General features: G+C 35.6%; 1 protein-coding gene across 3 annotated transcripts in view; it reads left to right on the forward strand.

The window, feature by feature from the left end:
• The window catches only part of PGAP1 (post-GPI attachment to proteins inositol deacylase 1), a 33,083-nt gene extending 13,304 nt beyond the window's left edge, over positions 1–19,779 (forward strand). For 2 of the 3 annotated variants that reach the window (XM_031601153.2, XM_090144288.1), the window contains exons 9-27: positions 281–336; positions 411–494; positions 1,856–1,905; positions 3,180–3,231; positions 3,453–3,530; positions 4,612–4,687; positions 4,996–5,069; positions 5,145–5,196; positions 7,309–7,375; positions 8,296–8,404; positions 8,780–8,818; positions 9,838–9,931; positions 10,615–10,705; positions 10,919–11,116; positions 12,489–12,621; positions 13,495–13,545; positions 14,533–14,753; positions 15,114–15,218; positions 16,484–19,779. In XM_031601153.2, the coding sequence (XP_031457013.2) occupies positions 281–336; positions 411–494; positions 1,856–1,905; positions 3,180–3,231; positions 3,453–3,530; positions 4,612–4,687; positions 4,996–5,069; positions 5,145–5,196; positions 7,309–7,375; positions 8,296–8,404; positions 8,780–8,818; positions 9,838–9,931; positions 10,615–10,705; positions 10,919–11,116; positions 12,489–12,621; positions 13,495–13,545; positions 14,533–14,753; positions 15,114–15,218; positions 16,484–16,622 (1,769 nt within the window). In that variant the 3' untranslated portion in view covers positions 16,623–19,779. Of the gene's footprint in view, positions 1–280; positions 337–410; positions 495–1,855; positions 1,906–3,179; positions 3,232–3,452; positions 3,531–4,611; positions 4,688–4,995; positions 5,070–5,144; positions 5,197–7,308; positions 7,376–8,295; positions 8,405–8,779; positions 8,819–9,837; positions 9,932–10,614; positions 10,706–10,918; positions 11,117–12,488; positions 12,622–13,217; positions 13,292–13,494; positions 13,563–14,532; positions 14,754–15,113; positions 15,219–16,483 lie in introns of those variants that run through there. The other variant, XM_090144287.1, reaches the window with a different exon arrangement.
• The last annotated feature ends 98 nt before the right edge of the window (positions 19,780–19,877 follow it).

Consider the following 19,877-nt stretch of genomic DNA (forward strand, 5'->3'; position numbering starts at 1 on the left):
ATCCATAGACTTTTTCTTTTGCAACTAATATGTAATAATGGGATCCTAGAGTTACGTTACTTCCCTGTTAGTTTGTTAGACACCCTGGAAAGATATTTGACAATAACTGTTGCATATAATTTTAAGAAGCAGCAAACCTGTGAATGGAATAAAGCTTGTAAAATTTAAGGCCACTTATAGATGAGAGACAAGACTTAGGCAATAAAAGAAAGATGAGATTTGAAAGATAAGGAAGAATATTTCCTTCAGGGTGACAAATAAAGACTTATTTGTTTTTTAGGAACTTTCACGTGGATTGAAGTCAAAACCTCAAAATGGACTTATTCAGCTTACAATGTAAGTAACGTTTTTCTTTGTTGTGTTTTTATGTTTGTCCTTTCTACTAACAAGCATTTTTTTTTTCTTTTGAGGATTCTGATGGAAAATACTTCACATTTCCTCTTGCAAGCCACAGAGAATCCTACAGTCATGTTTACTGTGAAAACACTATGTTGGTGAGATGATACTTATTGTTCTGTCTGGAATTTGTTTATAGATTTATGGTGTTAATTTGGATCCACTGCATATTTTAAGACAATTTAGTGAATAGTAGTTGAAATTAATAACATCCACTTGCAGTCACAGCCTATGCTTTGCATCAGATGTACTTTTTGTTTTAGCATGTCATGCTAAGTATATGAGGTCTGAAACCTTCCATGCCACCTGAAGTTCACTGTTTTATTTCTGGCTCTATTACTGTTAGCCCCAGATTGCTTTCTTCTTTAATTTGGTGTAGCTGTATTGATTGCTTTAGATGAAGAAGTTACTTTCGGTGTTGCCAGGATTCAGCCATACTTGTAAATCAGGAAGGCTATTTATAGGTTTGTTTTCCCATGATAACATTGAAGTGAGCCAGAAATTCTACAGAAATCTTCCACTAGACAGTGGAAGTGAGTGAGAGCCAACTAAGAATATAGCACCTTCTCAGCTGTCTCCTTTATTGAGAGATGATAGCATACGTTGTATTTTTAGTTCTACATGTATCATTTCAGCCAAGATGTTTTTGAAAGAATTTAAAAAATATTTTTGAAAAGAAGGAATGTAATCTATTGGCAAACTGGAGATTGATAAATATACCTCCTAGAATTACATGACTGTTTTGGATTAGTGGCAAGAAAATTTAGGTGCTTTCCTGTTCCATCCTTCCTATCCTCCTTACTGCAAAGGGAAGTTCAGACCATCATTATGAAGAAGAGTGTATATCCTCAGTGCTTTTCTAATTGTTCTTATCAGGAGCAGTTTCAAAGTCTTTACTTATATTTGCCAAATGTTGGGTTTGCTTTAAGAGAAAAGTACTGATTCATAAGTAGAGAAAACGACAAACAAAATTTAAAATGGTTCCCAAAAAAAGAAACAACACCTTTCACATTGATGTTTCATCCTTCCACAACTGGAGTTCCGATGTGATGATACCAGACTTCATGTTAACTTCTGTTAGTGCAGAAGTCTGACTTGGCTGTGAAATGGAAGAAAATAAAAGTTCATGGATACATTTCATTAAAAGCAACTGAAGTTTGAGAGAGACCGTTTTTGTCACCATTTTTGCTTTTGCACTTCAGCATATTAAATCCTTAAGAGAGTTTGGTTGCTATAGAGATAGCTACTGCAGATGTACTGAACAGAAGATGAATGAGGTGAAGGGTGGAAGTTTGTTTCTCCTTTGTAAATTAATTGCAGCAGTTTCTTCTATCAAAGAATTTTAGAACAATTGGAATACTGAAACTCTTGCATTGTTTGAGTTAAAGAATTACTATTTTTAATATCTTTATAAATTAATACATCAGTAATGTACTTTATTATGGTATTGCTGTTACAGGACACAAGTAGCTGGATTTATGGCTGTATGAATAGCAGTTCTTCAGTATGGTGAGTATAAATGATTATTTAAACAGATCTTGTAAGACTACGTTTCAGTTTTTGAGCACATAAAATACCTTTTTTAAGAAGAGATAGGGAACAAAAGTAGAATTATTGCTGTTAATAACTCGTGCTTTCAGCAAGAAAACAGGAAAGATAGGCTTTCTCAAAATATCTGCATGAATGCAGAATACAATGAGTGAAGTTTCTTTAAGCTGTATTTTTTATTTTTATAGCAGTAAAAAGTTGTTCCTGTTGCTCTATGCTATATTGGATCCTAAATTGTGTGTTTTGTAACATCTCTTTAGAATCCTGTGGCAAAGACAGAAAACGTTACTTGAAGCCCTCAAAAAGTGAAGCATCTTTTTTTTTTCTTTCCTTATTTCAGAATTGCTACTGCTGTTATTATATGAAAATATTTAGAAATGTGGCTCACTAGTAATTATTTGAATCATGTCATTACAGTAATTACAAAAAGGGATTTAAAAAAAAAAAAAACAAAACTATTCTTAACACTGACTTAGCTTTCCTCTTCAAAGTTATCTCCACGTGAATTCGATTTGTTCTTTAGATTTAGGGAAAGCTTCCAGATAGATTTGGGCTGGTGTGATGTTGAGGAGCTGTGCTGGAGTGTGTTTGACTGTTACTGTTCTGTATAACCTTTGACTGGCATCAAATAGAGGTTAACATGGTGCAGGAGTGCTGTCTAAAACCTAGCCTCGTAAAATCTGCAGCAAAATCAGCATTGTCCTGAGATCCTTTAGCACTATTTAAAGAAATAAATGTAATCCTGGTATTCTAAAAGTAATATATTAAATGACTGAATGAATTTCTTACTGTTCATTATATAACTTAGCATAGATGCACACCAGTTTTGCACACAAAATTGTTGTTCTATATGATATGGTTTTGGTATTCATGGAAGCATGGATACTTTTGATATTTAACACGTTAAAATTTGTATGTTAATTCAATGTTGATGCTGCGTTTGTTTATTAAGAGTTTTCATGATGTTGGCTGTTGTGTGATTACTGATTGCTGTACATGACAAAGTTAGAGCTCTACTTACTTTGTTATTGCAAGAACAAGATTTCCAGTATCTGTAGTGATTGACTATAGTTTGATTAATGACTGGTAGCCAACTGCAGTAGGTTTAGACTTGTTCCCAATTCACAAATGTGAATCTGTGTACAGTGGGGGGAAACCTGGTACACAGTCAACATGTAGTGCCTAGCTAATGAATATGTTCATCCCTCAATGTACATTCTTTTGGATTTTTGCAGTCTGGAAGCTACTGATCTATCCTGGAAAGCTGAGTTACTTCCAACCATCAAGGTAAGCATTGTAGGAGCAGGGAAAGGTGTTCAGTGGGTTGTTCTGTGTCTTGGGAGATAAAGCTGTACTGTTTACAGCATTGAAACATGCAGTTGTATTCCAGAGGAAGGGATATAAGAAGTGGACATCTGATAATTGATGAGCTAAGAGCAATGTTTAGTAACGATTCTTATTTTTTCTCTTCTTTCTTTCTTTTTCTTTTTTCTTTTTTAATTTTTGAGGTTGTAATACTGAAACTTCAGGACTATCCTTCTTTGTCCCACATTGTCATTCTTGTACCACCCTCAGCTGGCAATAAGGTAAAAAGATGAAACATGGAAATTGCTTGCTTAGAGTGTTTGTAGCTTTTAGGCCCTAAAGATAAAGGATTAAATATGTGCTAAATTGCATTGATAAACTGTATACCTTACACTACAGTGTGGTTTGAAGGTTAACTCCATTTACTTCTTTAAGCTAATAAATGTTTGCAGTTGATAAACTGCCAAACTTAAAGCATGAATAGTAGTTGAAACATGCCGAGCAAAAGTTCTCAAGCAATTTCTTCTTGAGCAATTTCTTCAGAGTTCTTCTTGAAAGTTCTTGCATTTTTTTCTTAATATTCTGGTATCATTCTTGAATATTTGTTTTAGTGTAATCAATTCTTGTATCCAAGGTAGCAGAGAGTGCTGTTGATATTTGAAGGTAACATGTGGATTCTGGGCAGAGTGGTGCAGACACCCACGCAAGCTCTTAAACCACAAATAATGTGTTAGACTGAATTTCACACAGTTTGATACTTCTGAATCTCACAGATAATTTGGGAAATACAACCTGCTGAGTTGTAGTTCACTGTTAAAAATCATGGAAATTGCTTTTCAAGAGAACACAGTTGATAAACTTACAATGTGATGGAAAGTAATTTTCAAGTGAGTTAAATGTGTATTAGAGATGGTAAAAATTGTATCTGCTGCATGCTTTTCTTTGATTTATGTAATTAAACTTTAGGAGTCAAACTAGAGGTTCTATCTGCTTAGGCAGTGGTACAAAGAATTGGGACAGATCACTCTCCTTGCAACATCACACCCCCACTTCCCATCCCACCGTTGAACAAAAAAAGTGAACTGGATTCTGATCTTTCTCAGCTGTTTGGATAGTCTTTGGAAGACTGTTGCAGATGATTGAAAGCAGGAGAATTGTACAAGTTATGCTTAAGATAGCCAAACTTGTACTGCTGTGTATAAGAACAAACAAACTGCCATTTTTGATCGGTGGAGTGTAGAAAAGTGACATCTCAGTATTTGTGTCTTGTACTTGGCCTGACACTGTGAATAGGAATTGGCTAGAGCAAAGGCTTTAGTCTTGTGTTGAATTTAGATCTGTGCTGAATATTCTGAATTGCAGTTTACTTTGGACTGTGAATTCTTCAAAGAGGATTCCAGAACAGTACAGCTCCCTGTAACAAATCTTTTTTCCTTTGGTAAGTGTATCATGTTACTTTTGGAAAAAATATGAAACATATATTGTTAGCACTTTGGATAATGTTTTTTTCCAAAAATTCCAATGGTCAGAGTTTTTTGTTAGTTAGTTAATTTGTCTTTTGGGAGATGAATTGTTTTTATGAAAGTTAATACAGTTCCTGCTAGCAACAAACAAATAAGAAATGTGCTTTTTTGACTAAGAGATATAGAAGCACGTAAATTGCTTGTGGGGGAAAAAGGATCTGAAGAATTATTGAGTTCTCAAATTAGTGGTATCTAATATTTTGAAATAATATATTCTTTACAGGCCTTTCTTCAAGCAAAATTCTATTAAATTCAACTGGCTTATTTTACAATGTACAGCTTCAGCACTTCAACCAAGTAAGAATAGTGCTTACTTTTTAAGCTGATATAACCGCTGTTTGGAGACTAAGTTGGGTTTTTTTGATGTTTTAGGTATATCAAGCTTTCAAAGTACATGTAGAGAGCCACTGCCAGTCACTGATAGGTAAATATATGTGTTCAAAAGTATAAATTTATATCACAAACCTTGCTGAAAATTCTCCAGGCTAAAACTTGCAGAAATACAAGTCCACTTGAGCAATAGAGTCTAGGCAGTATTATTATAACTGTATTATTAACTTTTATTTAACTTTATTATTAACCTTACATTATTATAACCTATTGTAACATATCAAACGTTTGCTAATACTTTACAGAGTCACAGAGTCGTAGGGATAGGTAGGGACCTCTTGAGATCATCTAGTCCAACCCCCTGCTAAAGCAGGTTTCCTGGAATAGGTTGCACAGGAAAGCATCCAGATGGTTTTTTATATCTCTAGAGAAGAAGGCTCCCCAACCTCTGTAGACAGCTTGTTTTAGTGCTTTTCACTGTCAAAGTAAAGAAGTACTTCCTCATGTTTGTGTGGAACTTTGTGTTCCTGTCTGTGTCCATTGGCACCACCAAGAAGAGCCCATCTCCATTCACTTGACTCCTGCTCATTAGAGATTTAGAAATATTGATAAGATCCTCTCTCAGTCTTCTTCAGGCTGAACAGTCACAGGTCTCTCAGCCTTTGCTTGTATGAGGAGATGCTCCAGGCCCTTAATAATCTTTGTGACCCTCTGCTGGACTCTCTTCAGAAGCTCTGTCTTTCTTCAACTGGAAACCTGTAATTAGACACAGGTCTCATCAAGGCAAAGTAGAGAGAGAGAATCACCTCCCATGACCTGCTGTTCGCACTTTTTAATACACCCCAGGACAACATTGGCCTTCTTGGTCACAAGGACATGCTGCTGACTCATGGTCAACCTGTTGTCCACCAGGGCACCCAGGTCCGTCTCTTCAGAGCTCTTTTCTTTCAGGTCAGCCCCTAATCTGTACTGATGTGAGCAGTTATTCCTTCTCAGATGTAGGACTCTACACTTGCCTTCATTGAACCTCACTTTCACTCAGTGGCAGCACAGCCTTCTGGTGTGTCAGCCACTCCTCCTAGCTTTGTATTATCAGCAGACTTAGTGAGGGTGGACTATGTCCCTTCATCTAGATCGTTGAAGATGTTATACAAGACCAGACCCTGTACTGGCCCCCTGAGGTGCATTGCTAAATACAGGCCTTCAACCAGACTGCACTGCTGATCACAACCCTCACCGCTCTGCCAATCAGCTAGTTCTCAGTCCAGCTCACTGCTCATCTATCCCACGCTTATTATGTTTACCTGCAAGGATGTTATGGGAGATACTGTCAAAAGCCTTGCTGAAATCAAGGTTGACAACATCCACTGCTACCCAGCTGGTTGTGATATCTTCAGAGGCTATCAGATTGGTCAAGCATGTTTTCCCTTTTGTGAATCCATGTTGACTGCTACTGATAACCTTCTTTTCCTCCACTTGCTCGAAGACAACATTCAGAATATGTTGTTCCATCATTCCATTTCTCACTTTTTATCAAGTTCAAAGAAAATGGGGAATTGGTCTTCGTTGCTTCTCAGCAAAGGAAAGCTCAACTTTAAGTAGATTTCTGTGTTACATTGCAAGTGTTTCTCAACTATATAGTACTTGACCAATCCTGGCACTCAAATCTGAGTGTTGAGCAAACACTAACTCAAACAGAAGGGGATGCTTAAGGACTTTTTTTTTCTTTTTTGAAACAAAGTTTTATTAGCTTGAGGAAATAGCTTTCAAGTGAAAACCAGAGGTTTTTCTTGTAAATGTTCTGCTTCTTAAATGTCGGTGTCTTGTCTTGTTATGTAACAACGTGTGTTTAAAAATGTCATTTTTGTTCAATGCTAAGCTCACTGAACTGCATTGTGATTTTAATTGAAATGTAAATACAAGCAAAATGCTTCTGTATGATGATTTGTAGGCCACTTCTTGTTTTACTTGCATTTTAAAAGTCTTGAAGTGAAATTATACTGAGTCAGGTATGATATACAGATGTAAATAAGTGGTAAGCAGTGTGTGTATGTATTCTTGCTTTGGCATTGTTTTGAGGAAATGGTACCTAGTAAATGTTGTGTCTGTATTCAGTGGAACTATTAAATTTTCTTCATTTAATTTTTGCAGATCTTGCCACATCTTGTTCTGAATGAATTTTGTTTGCAATTATCTTCCTTTTCAGAAAGAAAACCTAGTGTTTACAGACTTCGTATACCCTGGTCACACGAAGACTCAGTAACTGTGGTTAAGTAAGGACTTTAACAATTCTAATTTCTTGTTATGTTTTGAAAGAGATTGAGCATTCCATTGTGGGTGTATTTCTGACATGAGACAAATTCTCCAGTCTCAAGTGCTTTGCTTTTGTGTTTCTCTCATTTATCTGTCTGCCTTTCTTGACAAAGTTATTTGGATTTTTCTTCACAATGTCTACTAATAGATAAATTAATTGCTTGCTTATTATTAGTTGTTAATTGTTATTACTTATTTTCTGGAAGTGGATGTTCAATTTCCTGGTAATTTTAAGGTTTGACCCCTTAATGAATGGGGACTTGAGCTTGCTCTGGATACTGGTTTCTTCCTGTAATCCAGATTTTTGATCACAGAGTAGCCCTAAGCTCTTTCAATAGTACAGCCCTGACAAAAACAAATGATACCCCTTGAAATGTGTGTCACTCATGAATTGTAGTTGAACAACCTGATTGAACTTCAGGTATTTTTCCCGTATTTTCTACTCCAGCAGCTTAATGCTTACAGGAAGCTGAATTGTTTCTTGACAATCTGTCCTACCCATTCTCTTCATTTAGCATATTTACATGTTCTGTGAGGTGTTATGTCAGTTTTCATTAATACTATGCCTCTTGGTAGACTGGAAAACAGTGACTTGAGAATATTGAATAGTTCTTGGATGGCTGGATAGGACTTTGAGTTACCTGGTCTAGTGGAAGGTGTCCCTGCCCATGACAGAAGGGTTGAAGCTACACAGACTATAAGATACCTTCCAACCCAAACCGTTCTATGGTTTCTTTTGATAGAATAAGCAAGTTCAGTATGCCTTTCAGTTCACATCTTGTGATGGCACTTGGTGTTTCATGAGTGCGTGCTGAAGACAAAAGCGTGTTATGCTTTTTTATTATGAGGAAAAGATTACAGTTAAGTTGCTCTCTTTCAGCGTCCCATCGTTTACTGAAATTTCTGCGAAGCTGCACATGGCTCAGCCTGAAAATGAGAGCGGGTTTCCAGTGTTAAACATTTACTCTTCATCAGACTGTCAGTATGAAGTAAGAAACATTTCATTGCTAATTTGTGTCAATGTATAATTTTTGTATAATTCAGTCTTTCAAATCACTGTGGGTGTTTTTTAGCAAGACAAATACTAAGCAAATTTGAAGTTCTGCTCTTTGGCCAATTTGTAAACGTAGTACTTGTTACAACTGTTTTGCCAAGCTAGAGGACTATTGAAAGTTGGGCTTATACTTCTTTATGCAAAACATTAAAGTATTTATTTTAAAAAAAAGTTGGTAGTAAGTTGTTGTACATTTCAATTACAGGATTGTTGTGTTCTCATAGTTAAGTTGGTTTCTTAAAAGTGTTTTGTATTTGTTAGACATTGTGCAAAATAACACTCAAATTATCTGTTATCTTTTTTTATGCAGGTAATTCTGAGAACGTCGTTTTTACAAATTCTTGGACAAGTAAGAGGGACTTTCAATACAAGTTTTTCCTTTCTTGCTCTCCTGCTGTGGCACATGAAATCCCTTCTTGATGCCAAAAGGAGCACTATTTGAGGACCAGTTAAAACTTTCTCACTTGACAAATCATCCCATACGATGCCCCCGTTTTCGTGATAGAAAATCTTTCTAGCTCTAAAGAGTGTAGTGTATATGTTGAACATTTGTCTTTGTAGTTAGCCCAGTATCTATAAAAGTATGGCACTGGAAGTCATTTTGACTGTCTTGCCTAATGAGTCAGTACTGATAAAACTTGAACGTTTGACATGAAACAAAAGTAGGGTTAAAAAAGCATAAGTAGCTCAGTTTGTCTCTATAACTATTTTTCTTCCTTTTATGCCTGAGGAATACTTTTCTATATTGGTGTCAGTAAGAATACACCACCCATCTGCAGTTTTTAAATTCTGAAAAGTAATTAAATTCCCAAGATCCTAAGTATGGCTCTGGAATATTATTGACAAGTTTCTGTATCTGAAAATATGCAATTATATCGAGGATTTTTCATTTTGTTATCATTTTAGAAGAATTTCTGTACTATCTTTATGTAAAGGGATATTATTTCATTACTTGTACAGTGGATGCCAGGTAAAACGTAAATGAAATTTGAGTCTGAAAGGATTCATAACTATGTAGGTTTTGCTTGGAAAGTGCCTTTTGCTTTTAGGGTTTGCTTATGAATTTTACTGAATTACCAGTAATGTGCTACTCTATTCTTTTTGTATTTGTCATAAATGGAAAAAAAAAGAAAGGCTTCTGTTTATATTTTGATCCCTTATAAAAACACATTTGAGTAGTCATTTATGAGAGTATTGTCCATATATGCCATTAATTGTTAAGAGTGGTTATCAAATACTTGTACATGTTAACAAGAAACTGGTAGCATCTTTTAGGATAGATCTTCCAGTGAAATTGTTGTGCTGACTTGATGTTGATTTTTTTGTGTGTGTATGTATACAAAGGATTTTCTTATCCTTGTCTTTCAGATAATAAGATTCCATGCTGGTGCTCTTCCTGTCTATGTTGTTTCTAATATTCTCCTTACCTATGGAGGACAGTTGAGTACACTGATGTCAACAGGTAGCTTTCTGGAAAAATATTTTTTCTAGTGTTTTTGAATTAATTGCTTCTCGAATTTACTGTTGATGATTTAGCAGTTGTGATATTTTTTTAAGCCAGGTATCATTGAACTCGAGCAAATACTTTGGATATACATTCTTTAGCTTCAGTTTTTGTTGATAGTTCTCCATGGTTGTGTTCTAGCAGTTTGTTTTTCTTTCCTTGTGATTAGTGTGTTGCACCATATTTTAGTATTAATAGAAAACTACTTAAAAATGCATGTAAAAATTTAAAATATAATGTTAAAATACATAAAACAACTTAATCTTGCATGAAGTTGAGATTTGGAGACTGCTTGTTAGACATGTCTTAAGACAGAATGCATTTTCATTTAAATTCAGGTTGGTATTTGTAACAAACTGAATTCCTCTGGAAGCTCTTGTGCCATACAATCTGACCATGAATGATGCAGTGAATAAGGCCCTCTGATCATAGAATTACAGAATCTATTAGATTGAAGGAGACTTATGATATCAAGTCCAACCATGATGCAGTAGGCTGATATACAGTGTTGTCATAAGACATGGTTATCTTGAAAGTGAACTTTCAAATTTTTTTCTTGAATTTGCTTTTTGTTGTGATTAGTCTTTGTTCAAGTTCATGACAAAATAATAATTATAGGTGCTTTCTGTTCTTGATTCTAGGCCAGTGTTCAGAATTTTCACTTGAACTAGTTAGAACAGCTAAACCCTACAAAGTAGAACCTATTATAAGCATTGTTGTGTTTCTGCAGGGGTAAGTTTGCATTATCTTTTTTTTTTTTTTTTTTTTTTAAAGCAGTTTCTAAAGCAAGAAATTTCAGAATAACTATTGGTGGGATGATTATTATATTATGGTCTGACTGTGATTTTGTTTGAAAGGCTGTAAGTAAGAAGAGTAGTTGATTGAATGTCTTACTGTTGTAGCAAGTGGAAGTGATAAGTAATACTGCTTTCATGTTTTTGGCAGGTTTAACTGGTTTAGAGAGATATGGGATTCACTCTTGCTACCAGAGGTGGATGCTGCTGTACTGAGTAGTCAGGATGCATGGTTCCCCCTTGTGTCCCTGATTCTATTTCTTTTTGGGACAGGCATTGCCTTCTGGAGTGCAGTATTTTTCTCTACGTCTCTGAGAATCTTCTCTTCATTATGGTTAACTCTGACTAGGTAAAACAGCGTTATACTCTATGCTTTTTTAGATGTCTGCAACATGGTCATTTTTGTTTGCTTCGATTTGAATGGTTGGACAGATGAAATTCTGCCTGATTTTAGACATCTGAGTGTGCTAGTACTAAGTACTAATGGAGAATGAGAAGTGCCTCATATTCCTTGTTACGCATCACCAAAAGGGAAATGAAATGGCTTTTTAATATCACAGTTTTAGTATTTTACGCAGGTTCTGCTCCAGTCCTGAATTTCTTGGTGGGGGGAGGCGGGGGAAGATGATTTTATAAATCTCTCTTAAGTAGAATAGTATTTATTTGGCTTCAGCTCAGTTTTTAAAGAAATTCTGATATGGTCAGCAGCAAATAGTTTGTCATTAGCTGACTGTGGAGTTTTTTTCCTGTCAAGTACTCTTCTCAGGCTGCCCATAGATACAGTTGATGCCCCATTTCTGGAGACTTTAAAGGCCAGGCAGGATCAGGCCCTGGGCAACCTCTGATTTAGCTGTAATGTCCCTGTTCATTGCAGGGGAGTTGGACTAGATGATCTTTAAAGGTCCCTTCCAACTCTAAGGATTCTATGATTCTATGTTTCTCTTTGTGGTTATTTTCAGTATTTGTTGCAAAAGCTTTTAAGATGTTGTTTTCCAAATAACACTTTTTTTTCCCATTTTCACTGTCTATTTTAATACTGGAATGTTCAGTGAAATTCCAAGAAATTATAGATATTGCACTATCTTTCCCATTGCATTCCCACATTTTTCTATCTCATCATCTCATCTTTGTCATTCTAGTTTCATACTTGTCTCTTAGTAATATCTTCTGGAAAGCTGAGACTCACAATAAGCTTTCCTATGTCACTCATGCTGTGAACAAGCAGAAATTCCTGTCTGAGAAGAATGTCACAAAATGAATATTGTAAGCTTATTGTTGCATGCTGCTGTGCTACCTTTGAAGACTGCAGTGTATGAAATGTCTGCAGTTGGAGTCACTTGAATGTGCAGCAATAATAATACAGTGCTCGTTCTCTTTGTCTCAACAGAAGAACTAAGTGACTATGTAGATCTTAGAGTTAGGATAAGTTAATGCTTTACATTCACTGAAGTATGTGAAGCTGTGTTCCCCAAGTGAAGTAAAAGTAATGCCTTAGTTACAAGCTAGTAACTATAATGTGTTGGTTACAGGAAGGTGTCTGATGAAGTTTTTTTTGTCAGGTAGCAGTTGGTGTTTATGTTTGTCTAATCTTATTTTTCCAGTATTTAATCAATTTGGGAGCAATGCATTCTCCTGAGTTATTTGTGAAACAGAGTGATTGTTAGATATCTTGTAATGACATCAAAACTACAAAGTGTGAGAGTGTTTCTGTCTTTTTTCAGACCTACTGTACTTTCAAAAGCTAAATTGATTACACCCAGAAGACTCTGCGTGGTGGGGTCCCTTGCTCTGGTTAGCTGGACCACTTGTGGTGCATTTGCTTTATTCATTATTTATCTTCAATACTTGTTCAAGGTACTGAAAAGCTAACCATTTTGAATTTGTATATGAAGTCAGAATTTTGTGTGTTTTGAATTAAAAGTGTTAAAAGCAAAAAATAAAGGCTACCATATTGTATGCTTAAAAGAAATTTAGGTACTTGAATTTTTTTTTTTTTTAATTTTCCAACTTTGTCTTGTACTTCTTAGAATGATTTTGCTGCTTTGATAATACCTCTTTCAAAGAAATTTACAGTCCTATGTGCATGCTACAGTAATTTATTTAGTTGCAGTTTTTATCTTATGGATATGTCATGTTATAAAATCGAAGGCTAATAACTTCCTTGAACAAAAGCTTCAGTGAAAGAAGGTCCTGGAGGAATATTCTGTAGAATACTTTCTTGAATACTCTTCACAGGTCCTTTTGAAGTAAAGGGAGGAAGATGGATATGTGGCTATAATGAATTAGAATTTTTGTTGTATGTCTAATCTGATCCCTTGAATGGTGCCGTGAGAATCCATATTTAGTCCCTGCCATTCAGTTTCCATGGTCTTCCATGCATCAGAGTATCTAACTTAGGTATCTGATTCACCCTATGGCTATAGAGTTGCTAAAACAGCTGCTATCGTTAGTTTCTAGGGAAGCCTTGGGAGCACAAGACTGAAAGTTAAGGGTGCAAAAGGAAGCAGCCTGTAGGTGGTCTGAGGTAGGTAGGTGGCAGCAGAAAGCACAGCATGAGCAACAGGATTTCTCTGTGGTCTTTGAACCTGAGAGATCTCCATTGAGGCCCTAGATATTAAAAACAAACGAACAAAAAAAGTCAATTAATAATTAGCTCCTTTATTTTTTCTTGTATGCTACAGATTTCATGTGAAGCAACTTTACTGAAAAAGTGAATCTGTCTTACAGGTTATAAAACTAAGTGTGAATGTAAGAGCAGAGCAAAACGAGCTGAATAGGGTGAGTGTGTTTACTGTTTCTGTTCAAAATTGTATGACCAAAGACTGTTTGGCAAACCCGTGCATTATGAATTGTTGTCGTCTCGCCCTGGCACTATTAGCTTGTGCTGTGATAACTGAGTGGCTGCAGTTTGCTTAGTGTGTGCATGATGAAATACAGGACACAAGTGTCACCTTCTGTCATATATAATTATCGCAGTCACGGTTCAAGATCACTGCAGTGAACTTGTCTGAAGATTCCAGTAAATTGGGAACTATTTAGGAAGGAGAGAAGAAGCAAAATATTGCTGGTTTTCATGCATTTTGATTTCTGATCCTTTTTCAGTTACTTCAATGTATAGTATCCAAAGTGTGTGTGGATACTTGTGTATAATATCTACCTGTTCTGTTTTGCAGTTAAAAAAGCAGTCTGCAAGGAAAAGTTTAGACAAATTTCTTTGGAATTTTTGGGTCTTCCTTATGTTTAGTTCTCTACTGCTCTTCTTCCATATCCAAATAATCTTTTTTATCTTGTAGTTTTTTCAGTCATTGGAATGTAGCATCTGCCAGCTTACTAATTCATCTTTATTATTTATTCTTAGAGCTACTGTTTTACTCCCAGTTACGTTACCTCCTGTATATTTCTTCCATGAATGATCACCTGTAATTTTCACCCACATGCTTTATTATTTCTTTTATTCTGTTCTTCCTCCTTCCAGGAACTCCATTTCTTATCACTGCAGTGGTGTCAGGATATCTCTGCTCTCCTATAGATGTCTCTCTATTCTTTTCTTCCAAAGACACAAACTATTAGTGTAAGAGAAATTGCTAGATGCTTTAAAGTGGAACTATTGAACTTGCTTTTGATGGCTTTTTGAGGGATAAATTGCAGATTTTCTCCCTGAATCAGAGTTCATATGCTACTGTAGGGATAGCTTTTCCCTCTTTGTCCCTTTGTATGGGTTCTATCAAGCCAGTGCATGCTCTTGCTTTCTTTTTTTTTTTTCAGGAAGTGGAGCGCTCAAAAGAAACTTCACAGAATTCCATTCGATGCACAGCCAAAAACCAGAATTTGATAGACAGTACTTCAGAAGCAACACAGTCTCTTTCAAGCAGTACAACTGCTGAAGCTGCTAACAGTTTTAAGATCCATGTTACAGTGTTCAACTTATTCACGTGGATTGTTCTGCTCAACTTGCCATCTTTAGTTTATTGGTTAAAAAATCTCAGGTAACTTCTTTAAATTGTCAGTAAGGGTAGAAGAAAAGAATCCAAACCTTTGATGATGCTTACAATTGCAAATGTTTGATTCTTCAGATTGTTTACCTTATTATAGCATCAAAGACTTCCCATTAAGTTGAAACACTCTTTCTATGCAATCTGGCTTTAGTTATGATATAAGTAGATGTTAAGAGAACCAATGATGGGTTGAAGAAAGTAACGATTCAGAAATTATTTAAATTCAGCTGGGGATGGCCTTATTCATTTTATGTTCGTTGTTGTTAGCACATCCTTGCTTTCAAATTGGATTTTATCTAGTGGCCTAGTCTAGAAGTAACATACTCTTAAAACTAATTCACTCTTTTGCAGGTACAGTGTTAGACTTGACCCTGATCCATGTAGAACTACAGCTATTATACTAGTATGCATTTTAGAAATTCTTATGAATTCGAGCACTTCTGAAGTGAAATCAAGGTACTGTAGCCCAATCCCCAGTTGTTTTACTATTTATTTCTTATCACATTAGTTTTTGTGTTAAAACTTCATTTGCACTTCACAGTTATGTAATTATTTAACCTTCACAGAGATAAATAAACTTGCATGTTTTAAGTCTTAAGAACTAGGTAGGATGTATGAAAATGACTGTAGTTCAGGTAAGTGGAGAAAAATCACCTCTATTTACCATGGGGACTTAAGTAAAGTATTTAATATCTAAAATATCAGTTGCACAAAGACTTGTTTTAACTGTGATTTTTTTCATTCACTATTCATTTACTCCTTCTAAATATTACAGAATCCTACTGTATCTCAAAAATTATTATATAGAAAATAAAAGGATAAGTGGATTCCAAGCCGTTATAGTTATGTACACGTAACATTCCCTTATGGGAGGGTTTTTTTAAATGTGCCCACACTGTGCTTTGTTTGGAGCACTTGGTTGTGCAGTTCTTCCTCTGACATAAAATTAGACGTTGTCCCTTGAAAAATGTGAGGCATGAAATTGCCTCACAGATTCATATCTCCACAGAAACATCAATGGGCATGCTGCAGCATGTAATAGCAAAATATAACCATCTCAGCTCAGGTCTTAAATGTATAGGTGAACTGAAAGAAATGAAATTCCAGCTGAAGAGCATGCGACTTTTATACCATCACTCTCCATGAGGGGGCTGTATTTCTTTATTATGATAGTGATTGTATTTTCAGACCCCAAAATTGCTGCAAGTTTTTTACAAGTGTTAAATTTTCACCGCAGCTAATCCCAGTAATCATTTCCAAGCACATGAAAGAGCAGAAAATAATCAGGAGTAGTTAGCATGGTTTCACCAAGATGAAGTCATGCCTGACCAACATGAAATCATAAACCTGATGGATGAAAGGGGAGCAGTGGATATTCTCTATCTAGACTTCAGAATACTTAATAGTAAACAGTGTAGTTTATCTTCTTGACCAGTACTTGTTAACTCAAATGATGTAAAACAATACATCTTTCTGTTACTGAGAATTTATTTCTAAATTTACATAATAATAGTGTTATTAGCCTTTTTGCATAATTTCTCTTGCTTATATATCAATTATTTCCCACTGAACCTGTTTTGTTTTTGTTTTGTTTTTTCTATTTTAAAAATGGCAAATCCTTGAAACCTATGCATTCATTTTCTGAAGAAAATGGAATATGGTATTTAGACTCCTGCACATATGGCCACAAAAATGGCAATTTTTTCTTTATGTTCTTACAGTAAACTCCTGAAGATCGCGGCCAAAGTTCCACTCCTTTTGTCTGTTGCAGTGTTGGCTTTCGGACGAATGCATTTATACAAAGTACCACATTTTGTAACTTTTTCTCTTCTTCTACATGTGCTGTGTTGTATTGTGTAACATTTCTTTTACATAAGAACAGTGCAGCCTAGAAAGTAACAATGGAGACGGGACAAATTCAACAAAGGAATGCCTAGACTAACATAACTTGTGTTATTTGGGAAAGATAGCTGAAATGTGATTACTTTATGAGAAGTTTTTGGTTCTGTTCGTGCTGCTTAGAAAGTTTTTCATGGTGTTCATTTCCTGACTGTGACAATTAAGTGAATTACCTGTGCGTGTGTAAGCACATGAGTTGTATTAATGTTACATCTCAACACTCCGTTTGCCTTGCAGACACTTGGATATTTCACTGTATTTCTTTGTTGAAATACTTTTTTATACTCAGTACACTGTACAGTGCGTATGTTCTGAACTTGCTTCTCTTGCAGGTCAGAAGTATGCTGGTTAGACTCAATAAACTTCAAGCACACTGTGACTATCAGAAATACTACACAGCCAAGTATACTTTCAATCATTTTATGCTACATTTAAAAGCTGTCACACTTATATCTAGTCAAACCAGAATGTACTGCTTCTATAGAGCTGTTATTTCTAGCATAGTACTTGTTCATTTACTGTTAGATGAGTGAGAGATTATTGAAAGTTTTAAACATATTCATTTTGTGAGTGTGAGAAAACAATGACACTTTGTGTGGCTTTCTATTCCGGAAGCTTACCAGCAGATTCATAAATAACTGGCTGTAATGTTGTTTTAAAACATTGCCAATTTTGTCTGGAACTTTAATTCAGAAATGACTCCTTAGACCTCGTCCATATGTAGGAGGTAGCAAATTTTAAGGTATGATGTGAGTTGACACTACAGTTGCTATACTGCAGTTTCCAGATAGCCAAGGCAAGGTTCTTTCCTATTGTAAATGGAGAGTCATCATCTCATAGTAAATGTCCATACAGTAATTTAATACAAAATAGCTACAACAGTGTAAATCCATGCCTTGCCATACTGTGCTAACTTCCTTCTGTGGATGAGCTCTTAGGTAGTACAAAAAGCTGTCTGTAATTAGCAGCTCTACATAAAGAATTATCTTAGTGCCTAGATGCTACAGTGACTGCCATTTACAACAATGCCTAGAATAGCTGTGTGTAAGAAATTCTGTCTCCTGGCATATGTTTTGCCAACAGAAGAAATCACACTAACCATTATGTTATTTAAAATGAGGTATTGATTCCATGTAGAGATGAGTGCTACTACTTGCTTCTTTGTTAGCTGTCTCCACTATCTGAGATACTTGTCATCTTCATATGGAATTACTGTACCATCTTGATTACCTAATATGGATAATAATAGGAAATCTGCTACCTACTGTCAATGGAGTGTATTCTTAATATAGTGGTAGAGCCTGACCCATTGGTTTTATCTTGTTATTCTTGCCTGAAGTGCCTCAGTTAGTTCTAGCTTGTTCTTAAGAGTTAATTCATCTGAGCTGCCTGAAAAGACATTAATTCACACAGTGACTTTTGAAAATGAACCTATTCTGTCTTATAAACAAGTCAGCTATTCAAGCTATCACTTAGTCATTAGAACTGCTTTTATTAGTAGTTAACCAAACCACTGTTATCGCTGTCAGTAACCTACCTGCTGATCTTTAAGTCTTAAACTCTTGTTAACAAGATTAGATCATGCATAGTGTTTGTAAATCAGAGAAGTTAACTGTATTGTATCCTGGTACTGTCTAACCAAATGTATGCTACAGTATATGTATATAAGATAATTTGTGTCCATATATACTTGTAGCTTGATTTAGCCTAAAGGTTACTTTTCAGGCACAGAAGAATAGAGTAGTTTTCCTACTTTCAGGTGGCTGTTAATGTGATGGATAGTGACAGAACTGCAGTGGGGCTGGTAAAAGGCCATCTGTGAAATGTGCAAAGGTCTGATTTCTGTGGAAGATCATTTCTTTGGTCTTCATGGTCCCTTTGGCCAATTACTGTATTTTGCTTCCTATTTTGGGTTGCCACCTTTATCACTTCTTCATGCATGAACCCATTTGTTGGAGCTGTTGGTGAAATAATCAGAATAAGGAAAGCAAACAGTCTCAAGATGTAGTAACTTTGGTAAGTTCCAAACTCTGACAGTGCATGAAACGTACCAAATCACAACAGCGTAGAGTAACACCATTTTTCTTATTTAGTGGTATTTTTGTAAGCTGGGAATTTTGTTGATGTTGCTATCATTCCTCATGAAATGGGTTACAAAATGTTACGTAGTGCTTCTGATGTGGTTTTGAAGGCGTAGGTGGGAATGGAAAGATAGAATCCTTAGTCTGAGATCTCAGGTGACAGACTTTTCTCACGCTTCTGTTGATGCTTCCTTTTCCAAAGGTTATTTACTTTCACAGGGGGAAGAAGTAGTCTTATTGCAAATTCGGATTTTGTATGCTTTGTGTATCATTGCTAGATGAAAAACGTGCTCTCAGAGATGTGCACTGAGGTTTTGCAGTGACTGAGGACTGTCTAACTGCCGTTTGAGAGATGAGGGTTCTACTCTCAACTAGGTTCCCTGCATAATCAGTAAAGGGGATCAGGACAAATCCAGAGGGCAGTTCATCCAATTCTAAAGAAAGATTTTATAGGTTTCCAAAGTAGTTTTTCAGATAAATAGTGTGATTGTACTTTTGGAGAAAAGGCTTCTGTTCTACAGATTTCTAGTTCAGCCACTTCTATCATTACAGTCCTGGCAGAAGTGTGGGCTAACCCACATTTTTAATTGGCTGTATGACAAAGTATAAATATTACCAGAACATCCTTCTGTATGAGTGGGCATTTATAAAACAGCTTTTGGGAAATACATTCTCTTAATACCTTTAAAATCAGAATTCCAGTTTACTCTTCAAAAAGTTTACTCTTCATATCTGGACTTACTGGAGAAGATCAAGACAAGCTACTTCATGATGATTTAAAACTCTATGCTGTAAAGGAGCATTTCTGCTAACTCCCACTCCAAGTTTGTTGTTCTGTTCCTTTTTAGAAGTTGAGGTACTAATTTTGCAGAACCACTGTGGATGTTTGCCTCATTTACATGCAATCATGCCATGTAAAACAAAGACTTTTTGGCTCATATGTCAGGAGACAATCAAAATAAGAATCTGTGCCTCCCTTATGTTTTTATAAGCCTTTAGAAAGGGATTTACAAAAAAAAAAAAAAAAAAAGAGACAACATAGAGTACCAAATGTCACTAAATGAAGCAGAATCTTTCTTTCTTATTATGCTGCAGATACCTATAGCTATCAGTTCATAAAACATTTGTATTTGTA

This window comes from Phasianus colchicus, chromosome 7, assembly GCF_987193195.1.
Source record: "Phasianus colchicus chromosome 7, bPhaCol1.hap1.1, whole genome shotgun sequence".
Lineage (NCBI taxonomy): Eukaryota > Metazoa > Chordata > Aves > Galliformes > Phasianidae > Phasianus > Phasianus colchicus.